The 12756-nt window shown below is 44.6% G+C and overlaps 2 protein-coding genes across 5 annotated transcripts in view; one reads left to right on the forward strand and one right to left on the reverse strand.

The window, feature by feature from the left end:
* The window catches only part of LOC144607907 (uncharacterized), a 53008-nt gene extending 47719 nt beyond the window's left edge, over positions 1 to 5289 (reverse strand). Inside the window, exon 1 of the mRNA XM_078425035.1 lies at positions 5064 to 5289. Within this exon, the coding sequence (XP_078281161.1) occupies positions 5064 to 5289 (226 nt within the window). The remainder of the gene's footprint in view (positions 1 to 5063) is intronic.
* Positions 5222 to 12756, forward strand: part of LOC144608108 (guanine nucleotide-binding protein G(I)/G(S)/G(T) subunit beta-1) — a 59796-nt gene continuing 52261 nt past the window's right edge. Inside the window, exon 1 of one of the 4 annotated variants that reach the window (XM_078425446.1) lies at positions 5222 to 5538. The gene's annotated coding sequence lies outside the window, so the exon portion shown is untranslated. Of the gene's footprint in view, positions 5543 to 5949; positions 5972 to 12756 lie in introns of those variants that run through there. The other 3 variants (XM_078425442.1, XM_078425441.1, XM_078425443.1) reach the window with 3 other exon arrangements.

A 12756-nucleotide genomic window follows, 5' to 3' on the forward strand; every position in this document is an offset into this window, starting at 1 on the left:
AAAAAATGATTGTGTGAAGACTATTATTTTTAATTGTGGGACCTTGATGTGAGAAAATGACACAGAGTGCTGGAGTAACTCAGTGGGTCAGCCAGCATCACTGGAGAACATGGGCAGGTGATGTTTCGTATTAGGAACCTTCTTCGGACTGATTAATTCCTGATTTGCAAAATAAGCAGCAAAAAACAAACTGCTGGTGTAACTCAGCATCTGTGAGGGTGATGGACAGCCAAGGTTTTGAGTCGGGACCCTTCTTCAGGTTTTTAATAGTGACTAGAATCGTGGACCCGTTGGGCCCAAACCTCTCCTGCATTGGTGCAGCACCCTCTCTTCCCCCCCTACCCTCTCTCCCTCTCCCCCCCTCCCCTCCCCTCCCCTCCCCTCCCCTCCCCTCCCCCTCCCCTCCCCTCCTCCCCTCCCCTCCTCCCTCCCCTCCCCCACTCCATCCCCCTCAACCCCCTTATCCTCCCCACCTCCCTCCACCCTCCCCCTCCCTCCCTAGGAGATCAATTTAAACTTTAAAATGTGAATAACTTAAAAAATATAACACCGATTTCAATAAAACCTCTTCCATTAGCACCAAAGGGACGACGGTGAGTAAGGTGGGCCTAAAATTGTTGCGCTTTCGTGTACCGTTTTGGCTGTACTTCAGGAACAAACAAACAAATAAACGAGAGTTTTAGTATATAGATTACACTTCAATAAATCAGTTAAACGATAAATTTGCCTTTGGGTAAAATTGAAAGTGATATGAAAAGAGCAAAAATGTACGTGCATAGTTCCTTTAGGGTAGTAGGTCAGTAAAGGAGTTGGAAATGCATACAGAATGCCAGCCATAACCAGCTGAGGTACAGAAGATCAGGGAAGGTGTGCTGGAACTGTATACAACATTATTTAGACCACAGGTTCGTACTTTGTTCACATGCGGTCACAATGAAGGAGAGATGTGATTACAATGGAATTGGTGCAGAGATTCACGTAGCTTTTTCCAGGTCTAGAAAATCATAGAGAGATTGAATGTTAAGGGGATTGAAGTACAATGACAGAGGTTCACATACACCTTCTCTAACCACATCCATTGCATTTGGTGCTCCCAATGTGGCCTGTTTTACATTGGCAAGACCAAGTGTAGATTAGGCGATCATTTCTCTGAACATTTGTTCTTGGTCCACTGGATCTTCTGGTTGCTAATCATTTCAACTCCACTTCTCATTCCCATACCAATCTTTTTGGCTTGGGTCTCCTCCATTGCAAGAGTGAGGCCACACACAAACTGGAGGAACAGTGCCTCATATTCCGTTTATATAGCTTACAACCCAATGGTAGGACAATTGAAACCCAAATTTTAGACAAATAATACCCCCCTCCCCCCTCCCCACCCCCCCACACCCATTCCAAAACTCTGTCTCCCTCCCCCCATCCTTTCCTTGTGCCCAACCTGGATGTGCACCCATTTCTCCCTCTATCCTGCTTTTCCCTTCCCCATATCCCCTTGCACCTAAATCTCTTCCACCGGCTACAATCAGTCTGAAGAAAGGTCCCTACCTGAAACATCACATATCCATTCCCTTCACAGAGGCTGCCTGACTCATTGACTTACTCCAGTGTTTTGTATCTTTTTAAAAATAACATAGGGTTGTGATGAACTAGAAGCAGAAAGAATATATAATTGTCTGAAAAGTGTGCAGGGAACATTTACGAGCAAGTTACCAGGACATGAGGGCATGAACTTATAGGGAAAGGTTGAGTAGGCTAGAACTTTATTCCTTGGAATGCAGGATGCTGAGAGGTGTATAAAATGTTATAGAAGTGTATACAATCATGAAGGGAATAGATGTGGTGGGTGAATGCACAGAGACATTTACCCAGAGGTGAGGAATCAAGAAACAGAGGGCCCTGGTGAGACCGCACCTGGAGTACTGTGTGCAGTTTTGGTCTCCAAATTTGAGGAACGATATTCTTGCTATGGAGGGCGTGCAGCATAGGTTCACTAGGTTAATTCCCGGAATGGCGGGACTGTCGTATGTTGAAAGGCTGGAGCGATTCGGCTTGTATACACTGGAATTTAGAAGGATGAGGGGGGAGCTAATTGAAACATATAAGATAATTAGGGGATTGGACACATTAGAGGCAGGAAACATGTTCCCAATGTTGGGGGAGTCCAGAACAAGGGGCCACAGTTTAAGAATAAGGGGTAGGCCATTTAGAACAGAGATGAGGAAGAACTTTTTCAGTCAGAGAGTGGTGAAGGTGTGGAATTCTCTGCCTCAGAAGGCAGTGGAGGCCAGTTCGTTAGATGCTTTCAAGAGAGAGCTGGATAGAGCTCTTAAGGATAGCGGAGTGAGGGGGTATGGGGAGAAGGCAGGAACGGGGTACTGATTGAGAGTGATCAGCCATGATCGCATTGAATGGCGGTGCTGGCTCGAAGGGCTGAATGGCCTACTCCTGCACCTATTGTCTATTGTCTATAGGTTGAAAGTGAATGAGACAAGGTACCCGAGCGGCAACCTTTTCAGACAGAGGGTGGTGGGTTTATTGAAGGAGCTGTAAGAAGAAGTCGTTCAGGCAGGTACTATAACAAAATCTAAATGACACTTGGACAGGTACATGGATAGGAAAGGTTTAGAGGGATATGACCCAGGCAGGTGGAACTAGTGTAGATGGGGCATTTTTGTCAGCATGGACAAGGTGAGCCAAAGGATCTGTTTCCGTGTTGTGCAACTCTATGACTCACAAAATGCTGGAGTAACTCAGCAGGTCAGCCAGCATCTCAGGAGAGAAGGAATGGGTGACGTTTCGAGTCGAGAACCTTCTTCGGTCTGAAGAGGGGTCTCGACCCGAAACGTCATCCATTCCTTCTCTCCTGAGATGCTGGCTGACCTGCTGAGTTACTCCGGCATTTTGTGAATTTTCAGTTCAGTCTGAAGAAGGGTCTCGACTCGAAACGTCACCCATTCCTTCTCTCCTGAGATGCTGCCTGACTTGCTGAGTTACTCCAGTGTTTTGTGAATAAATACCTTCGATTTGTACCAGCATCTGCAGTTATTTTCTTACACAACTCTATGACTCTATAATTTTACAAAATTGAGGGGCCTAGGTAAACAGGAAGACCTTGTTTCCTTTTGAGAGAGGCAAAAGAACTCAGTAAACATAGTTTAAAACTATTTGTTATAGGTACAGAGATGTGATTAGGGGAAATGTTTTCATCCAGAGAGTGGTGGGTGTCTGCAGGGTTGGGAGATTCAGGGACCCATGTTGTGGTTATTCGCTGCTCGTATGTGTAGCAGGAGGGCTGGGATCTGCAGGTTAGTGGGCCCAGTGGTACGCTGGAAAGGCTGCGAGGTTGGTCAGCCGTCAGAGGCTGCTGCTAGGAATGTTCCCTGACCTGGAGTTTAATCCAAACAAGAGTGAAGTGTTGCATTTTGGAAAGTCAAATAAAAGGGGAAAGTCTACAGTTAATGACGAGACACTTAACAGCATTGATGTACAGAGCAATCTTGGGGTCCACGTGTCTAAAGCTCTCTGAAAGTGACAGCGCAAGTGACATACAGCATCTCTGGAGAACATGGACAGGTGATGTTTCAGGTAGAAATCCTTCCTTAGACTGATTGTAGGGGAGAGGGAGAGAAATCTGTGAGGGAGAGAGGCATGACAAAGTGTGGGAGGTAATAGGTGGACACAGGCACAGGTGGTTGATGGTGTGAACAAAGGGGGGGGGGAGAATGTGGGGGGGGGAGGGAGAATGTGGGGGGGGGAGAGAGAATGTGGGGGGGAGAGATAATATGTGGGGGGGAGAGAGAATGTGGGGGGGAGAGAGAATGTGGGGGGAAGAGAGAATGTGTGGGGTGGAGAGAATGTGGGGGGGGATGTGGGGGGGAGAGAGAATGAGGGGGGAGAGAATGTGGGGGGGAGAGAATGTGGGGAGGGAGAATGTGAGGGGGAGAGAATGTGAGGGGGTGGAGAGAATGTGGGGGGGAATGTGGGAGGGGAGAGAATGTGGGGGGGGGAGAGAATGTGGGAGGGAGAGAATGTGGGGGGAGAGAATGTGTGGGGGGGAGAGAATGTGGGGGGGAGAGAATGTGGGGGGGAGAGAGAATGTGGGGGGGAAGAATGTGGGGGGGAAGAGGGAATGTGGGGGGGAATAGAGAATGTGGGGGGGGGAGAGAGAATGTGGGGGGCAAGAGAGAATGTGGGGGGGAAGAGAGAATGTGGGGGGAAGAGAGAATGTGGGGGGGAAGAGAGAATGTGGGGGGAAGAGAGAATGTGGGGGAGGGGAGAATGTGGGGGAGGGGAGAGTGTGGGGGGGAGAGTGTGGGTGAGAGAGTGTGTGTGGGGGGGGGGAGTGTGTGGGATGGAGAGTGTGTGGGGGGGAGAGTGTGGGAGGGGATGGGGGGATAGTGGAGGGAGGGGATAGTGGGGGGGAGGGGATAGTGGGGGGAAGGGGATAGTGGGGGAGGGGATAGTGGGGGGGAGGGGATAGTGGGGGAAAGGGGATAGTGGGGGGAAGGGGATAGTGGGGGGAAGGGGATAGTGGGGGGGGAGTGTGGGGGGGGGGGGGAGTGTGGGGGGGGGAGTGTGGGGGGGGGAGTGTGGGGGGGGGGGAGTGGGGGGGGGGAGTGTGGGGGGGGGGGAGTGGGGGGGGGGAGTGGGGGGGGGGAGTGGGGGGGGGGGAGTGTGGGGGGGGGGGAGTGGGGGGGGGGGGAGTGGGGGGGGGGGAGTGTGGGGGGGGGGGAGTGGGGGGGGGGGGGAGTGGGGGGGGGGGAGTGTGGGGGGGGGGAGTGGAGTGTGGGGGGGGGGGGAGTGTGGGGGGGGGGGGAAGTGTGGGGGGGGAAGTGTGGGGGGGGGAGTGTGGGGGGGGGGGAGTGTGGGGGGGGGGGGAGTGTGGGGGGGGGGAGTGTGGGGGGGGGGGAGTGTGGGGGGGGGGGGAGTGTGGGGGGGGGGGAGTGGGGGGGGGGGAGTGGGGGGGGGGGAGTGGGGGGGGGGGAAGTGTGGGGGGGGGAGTGTGGGGGGGGGAGAGATGGGAGTCCAGGTGGAGCACTTGAGGGCTTGCTCTGAGCAAATACCTCCAGACCAGAGGGCGCTGTTGTCGCCACCCGGGAACACGTGACCCGCCACCACCCTCCGCTGTGCGAGTGCGTCAGGCTGGCGGACGCGCGTGCACGCATTGGCCCCCAGCCGGGCGCGGTGTGTGCGCGCGCGTGCACGAGTGTACGTGCGCGCGGGGGCTCGAGGCGGGAGAGCGTGGGGTTTCCGAGCTGCGAGCAGGGGCGAGTGCCGCACCGCGCCCATCCCGCTGGAGCCGCTGTCTCCGTGTAATGGCCGCCGTCCGCCGCGCCTAGTCCGCCTCAGGTCGCCGCCACACCGAGCCGGGCAGACAGACCCAGCCGCACGCACCGCGCAGCCTTCACTTCACCTCCTCACCTACACCGCAGCCGCCGCGGAGGAAGAACGAAAGCCACAGCGCAGTCGGCCCCGAAGCGCGACGGTTGGCGCCGAGCCCCGGGCCGAGAGCGGTCAATGAGAGCGGCAGCCTGCCGGGTGAGTAAGTGAGTGAGTGCGGGCGGAGAGGCAGGGGCGGGGCAGGCCCCGTGTGGGGGTGGCGAGGGGAGGCCGCCGCCATTGGGGGTCTCGGTGTGGGGAATAACTGGGGGTGTGGGGGTAGGGATCGGCTGCGTACGGATGGGATCCCTCCCTGATGAATGGTACCCCCGCCCTGGGCCCACTCGGCAAACATGGCGCTTGCCGCCGCCCAGCTTCCTTCCTTCCCTTTATTCCCGATTTGGGGCCCCGGGACCAGTCCCGACGGTCAGTGGCCGGGCGCTGCCTGGCTGGGTGGCCGCTGTTGAAGCCCCATCACAACGGGGGGCTGCGATCGTGGCGTCGCCCACGGGCTTGGCCAGTCCCTGTCTTCCGACTGAGCCATCGCGATCGGTACTCGGGGACTGTTGGATGGGAATGTCTCCATCTTCACGTAAGAAGGACTCGTGTCTTGTCCTGTTTTTGCTTTGTTAAAACTAGGTGGGGTCTAAGATTAGGAAAGGATTTTTCTTTACATCCGTGTAATATACACTGACTACCAAAGACGTTTCATGAAATGCCGAGTTGACGTCTTGAATTGGGTAATGGGAAATAGACAGGTGGGGTCCTGTTGTATTTAAGCCTGTCCTTTCTGTGTCTGAAATTGCATTTGTCTACTGATACTCTACAATGTACATTAAAGGTACAACGTACTAGAAATTTCACTTATGCTTCACATAATTAAAGTCCAAAGAGCGAACCCAAGGTATGTAGCTGGATAATTGTTCTTGATCTCTGTCTGATGTAGACACGAAAAGGTGGTTATAAATATACAGGGATAATTTTAGAAAATAAATCTAACATTTGAAACGCAATTGACTTGTTTATTTTCCTTCCTCATTCCCTTGGATGTATCACTTGCCACCTCTGATTAACTACCGATGTGATCTGCTTTTGTAAAGCTCCATTTTTTGAGATAGTCTCTGAGGATATTCCAAGTGACTTATTTTCTTTCCCCATTACTTATGAGTGCAGCGACTGGGAATATGAGAAATGATGGCGTTAATTCAATCAAATATATTTGTGTCCAGGTTATACCATTTATGAGACTTCAGATAATTATGTTAATGTTGAGATATTTTATATCATCTTCAGTATCAGAAAGGAATACAAAAAAAACTGTCCTGTAGACTTGGTTTCAAGCCATCAACTTGACATAATTTTTGCTGCAAAATGTATTCAGTATTAAATTGTCATCTGCAATTATGTTTCTCACTCAAAAAATCCTGCTAATCTGAATTAATTATAACATTTGGATATAGCTTGTAGGATAAATCAAAGCCATGAAATGTCGCTCACAGCTGATAATTGGAATTTGTAGTACATAGAATTAAAATACTCAAACTTTGATATACCAGGACTTAACACAAGTAGTTTTAATGCAGAGTTGATTTTCCAAAAATGGAATGGAAACTATTCTTTCCTCCATCTTCGCCAAGAATCTGTGTAGTACGCTGATAGTTTTCTGGAAATTTTCTTTGTAGATGTTCACAACACGCTTTGACATATTAAAATTGTGTATTTTATATACAGTAGTCTACTATTTGCAGATTTCTAAAGTATTGGTAAAGACTAGTTCTTAAAACCAGTTGCAATTATTCAATAAAATTATAAGCATAGAAAAGCAGCATTGCAGTCTGTCTTGCAGGCCAAAAAGGGATCTTTTTGGGCGAATTCCACTTCTGAGCTCTTGGTTTGTATCTTTATAGGTTGATGAATGCTTTGTGCTGAGAGTTTCAGGTTCCATTTTTTTCAGGCAGTAGGTTCCTGAATCTCATTCTATGGTGGAGGAAACAAAATTGATTTCTCTTTCAATCACCATGATTTTATGTCACCCTTGTTATTGATCTCTAAGGGAAGGGGTCATGGGTCATACAGCATGGAAACAGGCCCTTCAGCCCAACTCATCCAGACCGATCAAGATGCCCCATCTAAGATCGTCTCATTTGGCCCATTTCTGATCTATTGACCTTTCTAATCACTTCTTTTAACCCCTTCGTTTTGCTATCAGTGATGTCCACTTCTGCATTCATGGTGCTAATAATTTTTTTTTCCATTGCATTTGTTCTATATCTAAAATGAAATTCTTTGTCTTATTTTGTTTAGATTTTTGTGACTATAATGTATTCAGTAGGGTTTTTGTCTTGATTTAATAGAGTAGTTGTAAATGCAATTTTTAAAACATCTTTTGGGGCTTTATTTCTATCCTTTTGTGAATATTTGGCTTCCCTAAACTACTAATTCCACTAATACCTTTTTATCCTCTTATCATTTATCGTTGAAATGAAAATGATGATTGAACCATATGTGGTATTGCACACTAGCCAGTGATAATTTCTTTTGATCCAGCTTGTTCTTTAATCAGTGTGGTCATTGATTTCAGCGGAATTTTTCCTTATCACAGGGTTACTTATTTTTATTAAATAACAGATGACTTGGAGTTTGGCAAAAACATGAAACGCCTGTGATGCCCAGGAGTGTTCAGCTGGTTTCTGAACTTGGAGTATGTTGAAACCTCATCTGTTTTTATATTACTGCTTTGAGTTTATCCACTCTTTTTGCTATTGGCAAATAAAATTTTCATTTTTATATTCGGATGCCAAGGTGGTGGGCTGTTAACAGAGTTTTCTTCTTTAAATTACATAGTTAGGGTGTTCCAGGTTACATTTAACCCCAAGTGTTGAGGCATCATTGTGTAACCAGGAAGAGGCATGGACAATCTAGCTGCATGGATCTGTTCCACCATTCAGTTGATTGTAGCCAGTTTTTCCTTTAGCTTTATCTTCCTATCTTTGATCCATATCTCTTGATAAATGTATTGAATAACATTCTTATTCTGTCTAATTTCAATCAATTGGGGAGCCGCTGCTTTGAGAGAGAATTCCAGATTTCCATTATTGTGAAAAGGTGCTTCCTGTTTAATCCTGATTTGATTTTAACCATTTAATCCTTTACTTTATTGTAAGTCTATGCATTTCTCCCTTCGTATTTAATCTTTTTGAGTACTAGACCCCAAAACTAAACCGTGCTGTATATTGGGCACTAATTTCTTAACGTCACCCATTCCTTCTCTCCAGAGATGCTGCCTGTCCTCCAGTTACTCCGGCATTTTGTGTCTATCTTTGGTTTAAACCAGCATCTGCAGTTCCTTCCTACACATTCCTATTAATTTCTTAAAGGTGGATTGTTAATCAATGGAATATACATTCAGTTCTTGATATAGTGATTTGAAATTATTGATAATTGGAATTTTTAAGAATACACGGAAGCAGACATTAAACTACCCTGCAATAAGTCTGCTTTGCCAGACTTGGTCAGCCACCCCTCTTCCTCTCTCATTGGGCTTAAGTTTATCTAAAACACTGTCCATAATCTAACATATACAGAATTTCATCACCTCTGCTTCCTGAAATGTGTTTGCCCTCTTAAAAAAATTCTCATCTATATTTTCAAACTACTTCATTAGTTCCTCCATTTCAGTAACATTCTTCAGGTCAGCAATCCTGTACATTTGTACATCATTGATTTTAACTGCAACACCGTTGTCCACTTTACATTCAGCTACTGTGGCCTTGGAGTGTAGAATTGTCGCAAATCCCCTCTTCTTCTGTGCCCCTGCAAGAGGCTCCAAAACCATCACTTTGCTCAAGTATTTGTCATCTGACGAGTAGCTACTTGTGTGGTTTGGTCTTTTAAAAGATAATACTTCAATGTGATATCTGCAGTGCTTTTATTAGATGCGCAAGATGAATACAAACTGTTGTATGGAAGGGAATCTGGTCTGGCCTATTTCCTTCTCTGGTCTCAAAATAACAATCTTCTCTCCTAACTCCCCAGTGTGGAAATTCACTTAATTGTATCAAACTGAATGTAGCTAACAACAGTTAATGATTGCTGGCCTTGCCATTCACTTGATCTTACGGTCTGAAAATGAATTCTGAACGTGATTCTTGGATGGGGAGGGTGTTAAAAGTCACTTCTACATTTTTTTGCAATGTGAAATGTATATTTGTAGAGTGGAGTTATTGACTTGGATGTGCAGGGTTGAGATTTTTTGCATGTTTAAGATAACTTCATTGTTCAAACTCCAAACATTGAGACAAAATACCAGTAAAGGTTTTTCATTTCATTAGTAAGGTGAACATGTGACTTTTCACAGTGACAAAATGGGATTATTCTTTGCCATCTCAAGCCATGTGAACCACATGTTCCAATGTGAGTTGGCAGGAGGGGTGTTATATTTGTCTCGTGTATGTGGGAAGTAAAATGACCTTAAAAAAGCTGCTGTTTTTTACAGCAGTTACATCTCAGTTACAAACCATAACACAGAAATTAGGGCTTCTATTATCCTTGTAGGCTGTTAGTACTGAATGTACATATGCTGCCATCTAAATCTGTTAAATAAAAAGTACCTTCTAGATTAGGCAGGATATCTTTTAATCCTGATTACATCAATTCATTTGCAGTGTATCATTTCGAGCTTATCCAATTTTCCAAAATGGCATTGCTTGCAATGCTGTGGTGCTTTCAGTCTCCAGTTCCTTTAAAAGTGTATTCGTTTTAAGAAGCTGATTATTATGGAACAATTTGTTATATTACAGATGTCCTTGTTTTTCTATGGCCTCTGTGCCAGGGGAGATGTTTTTCCACTTGTTAGTGTAGTGTTTCCACCAGGACCAAATGAGCTATTGTCAGCACTGCAGGAAATGGATGGCTGTTCCAGGCTTTCTATCTGTGTGCCATTATTTGAAGCTATTTGAGGCCATTTATGTGTGGCACCAATGCATTAATGGGATTTTATTATAAACATAAGTTGATGGAGACTGAAATAAATACAGATGTTGGACACCCTCAAGCTGCTTCAAGTTTTAAATATACCATAATTAAATAATTTCATTTAAGGTCCTATGATTTCCTATCCTTTTCTGACTTGTGCATTAAATGCCAGTTAGCCAAGAGCATTAATGGCTCTTTTGTATTCTTTGCATTTAGTTGCACTTAGAATTTAGTTTGTCCTTGATATATATTTGAATGTTTTCATAATAACTTCAACTGTGGTTTGTCATGAAAATGTTTCAAACAAAGTGGCTAATGAGAAATAAAAGGAAATAAGCATAAAAGGAACAAAAATACGTGTTAACTTTTAAGCATTAAGCTTCTGAGATAAATGTTTTGTCCTTCCTCTATCTAGTCGGGTCATTCTTTGGGAAGTGCTAACATTTATGTCACAGCACTTTTTTGGCAAACATAGCATTCAAGATTAGGAAAGGAGAAGCAACCATTTTGATTTAGTGCAAGTTAATTTGCATTTCGGGAACATTCATTCAAAGTGCAGTTCTTTTTGGACATTTTTTGCTTTCTATTGGTTACATAACAGTGTATCCAATTCTTAACGATACTTGGCTAATGTAATTTATTTTGCCTAAAGATATGAAATTAATGAATTAGGTTATTAACTAGGAGCAACATCTCTTGCCTTTTTGAAATTTTCAAAGTCTGTTGTATTATCCATGTGGTATTTTTATCTGGAATGTGCACACAAGGATGAAAATTATTTATTGCTGATCTTTAGTTCCCCTGAGAACATTGAGTTAACTATGCAATGGGGACTGGTGTTCTGCATAGGCCACAGGGGGTATGGTTGGGCATGATATTTCCTCGAATTGGTGAATAAACCGCCTGCTTCCAAAATGATTGCATTTACTGGATCAAATTTACTATTTGCTGCTGAGATATGTATAATACTGCCCCTCTCTTCCTCCCCTATAATTAAGTCCACTCCTATAATTTGTAGTTTGCTCTGTCCATTATCAAAAATGCACCATAATACATGGTTAAGTCACAATGTAGTTTGCTGCAACGCTATGCATTTTTGTATATTGGAAGTCAGTACCGTGTGTTCTCACTGGTATTGAATCCGATCTAATTATGCACAAAAGTTGTGAATTAGATTTCAAGGTGTGAAATGGTGAACCATGAATACTGAGACTTTTCCTTATTGTCAGGTGCTATGTTGATTTGGGCCCATGTTGGTGCTAAGATATATAATCAGTGAGCACCTTGATTTCTGGAATATTTTGACAGGTAATTTTAAGTTCTTAATATCTTATTTCAAGTTAGAGCTGATCATGTTGAACAGAGAACTGGTCTTGCTCAATCAGTAGTAACTAGAATATCAGTCAGAGATATGTGTAAGAAGGAACTGCAGATGCTGGTTAAAACCGAAAATAAACGAAAGGCTGGAGTAACTCAGCGTAACAGGCCGCTTCTCTGGAGAGAAGGAATGGGTGACGTTTCGGGTCGAGATCCTTCTTCAGCCGGAGATAATCACATCATGCTGTGCTTCAAGTACCCATTTTTGCAAAGGGCTTAGCAAACTAAGACATTGAGGGAAATATAGTTTAAAAAAAAATGTTTTCAGCTTTACATTTTGAATCAACGAGGAAAATGTTTTTGTAAGTTAATGGACATATCTGCAAATCTTGGTTCTGATGTTAAGGTGTGGCCTTGACAACTGTAATGAATTTCTATAGATTAGAGTAAAGATCAAACTAAATTTAATAAGTTTGAACAGTCATTTTAACAGCCTTGAATTTGTGTTGAATGCAGAGCAATGTGTGCATTTAATTTTGAGATTGTTATGGTGCTTATGTAAAAGAGTACGTATTCTATGTTTAATTTCCAGAGGAATTGTAACTTAAAGTATCGATGGGTCAGTGACTCTCTGGACTTAGGAAATGTTGCAGCGTGTAAAGCTATTACATTAGTATTTGGGTTCATGCAGAAAGTACTGATCAAAATTCTTTTTATCCATTCAAAAATATTTCTGTTCTATCATTTGTGCAAGTTGTTTTGAAGTCCTTAGTGTGAATTGTGTACCATCTGCTTAGATGTGATGGGTGTGGCTTCCTTGAAACTGCAGGGGGGGAAACTGTCCTCAGACTGAAATGTATTTTTCTCCCACTGCAGATAAGATATCTGATTAAATCTGATTTAGCTTGTGTAAAAACAAACCAGAAACCTGAAAAGAGAAATTCTGGTAATGTTTAACATGACTACTGTTACATTTTAGTTGCTGAACTTGTATTTCTACCATTTTTTGATTATTTTATTTTTTACTATTGGAACTTACTGACCTATTTGAAACCAGAGAAAATATTCTTCTTAATTATTAACTGA

This window comes from Rhinoraja longicauda, chromosome 30 (assembly GCF_053455715.1).
Source record: "Rhinoraja longicauda isolate Sanriku21f chromosome 30, sRhiLon1.1, whole genome shotgun sequence".
In the NCBI taxonomy this organism is placed as follows: domain Eukaryota; kingdom Metazoa; phylum Chordata; class Chondrichthyes; order Rajiformes; family Arhynchobatidae; genus Rhinoraja; species Rhinoraja longicauda.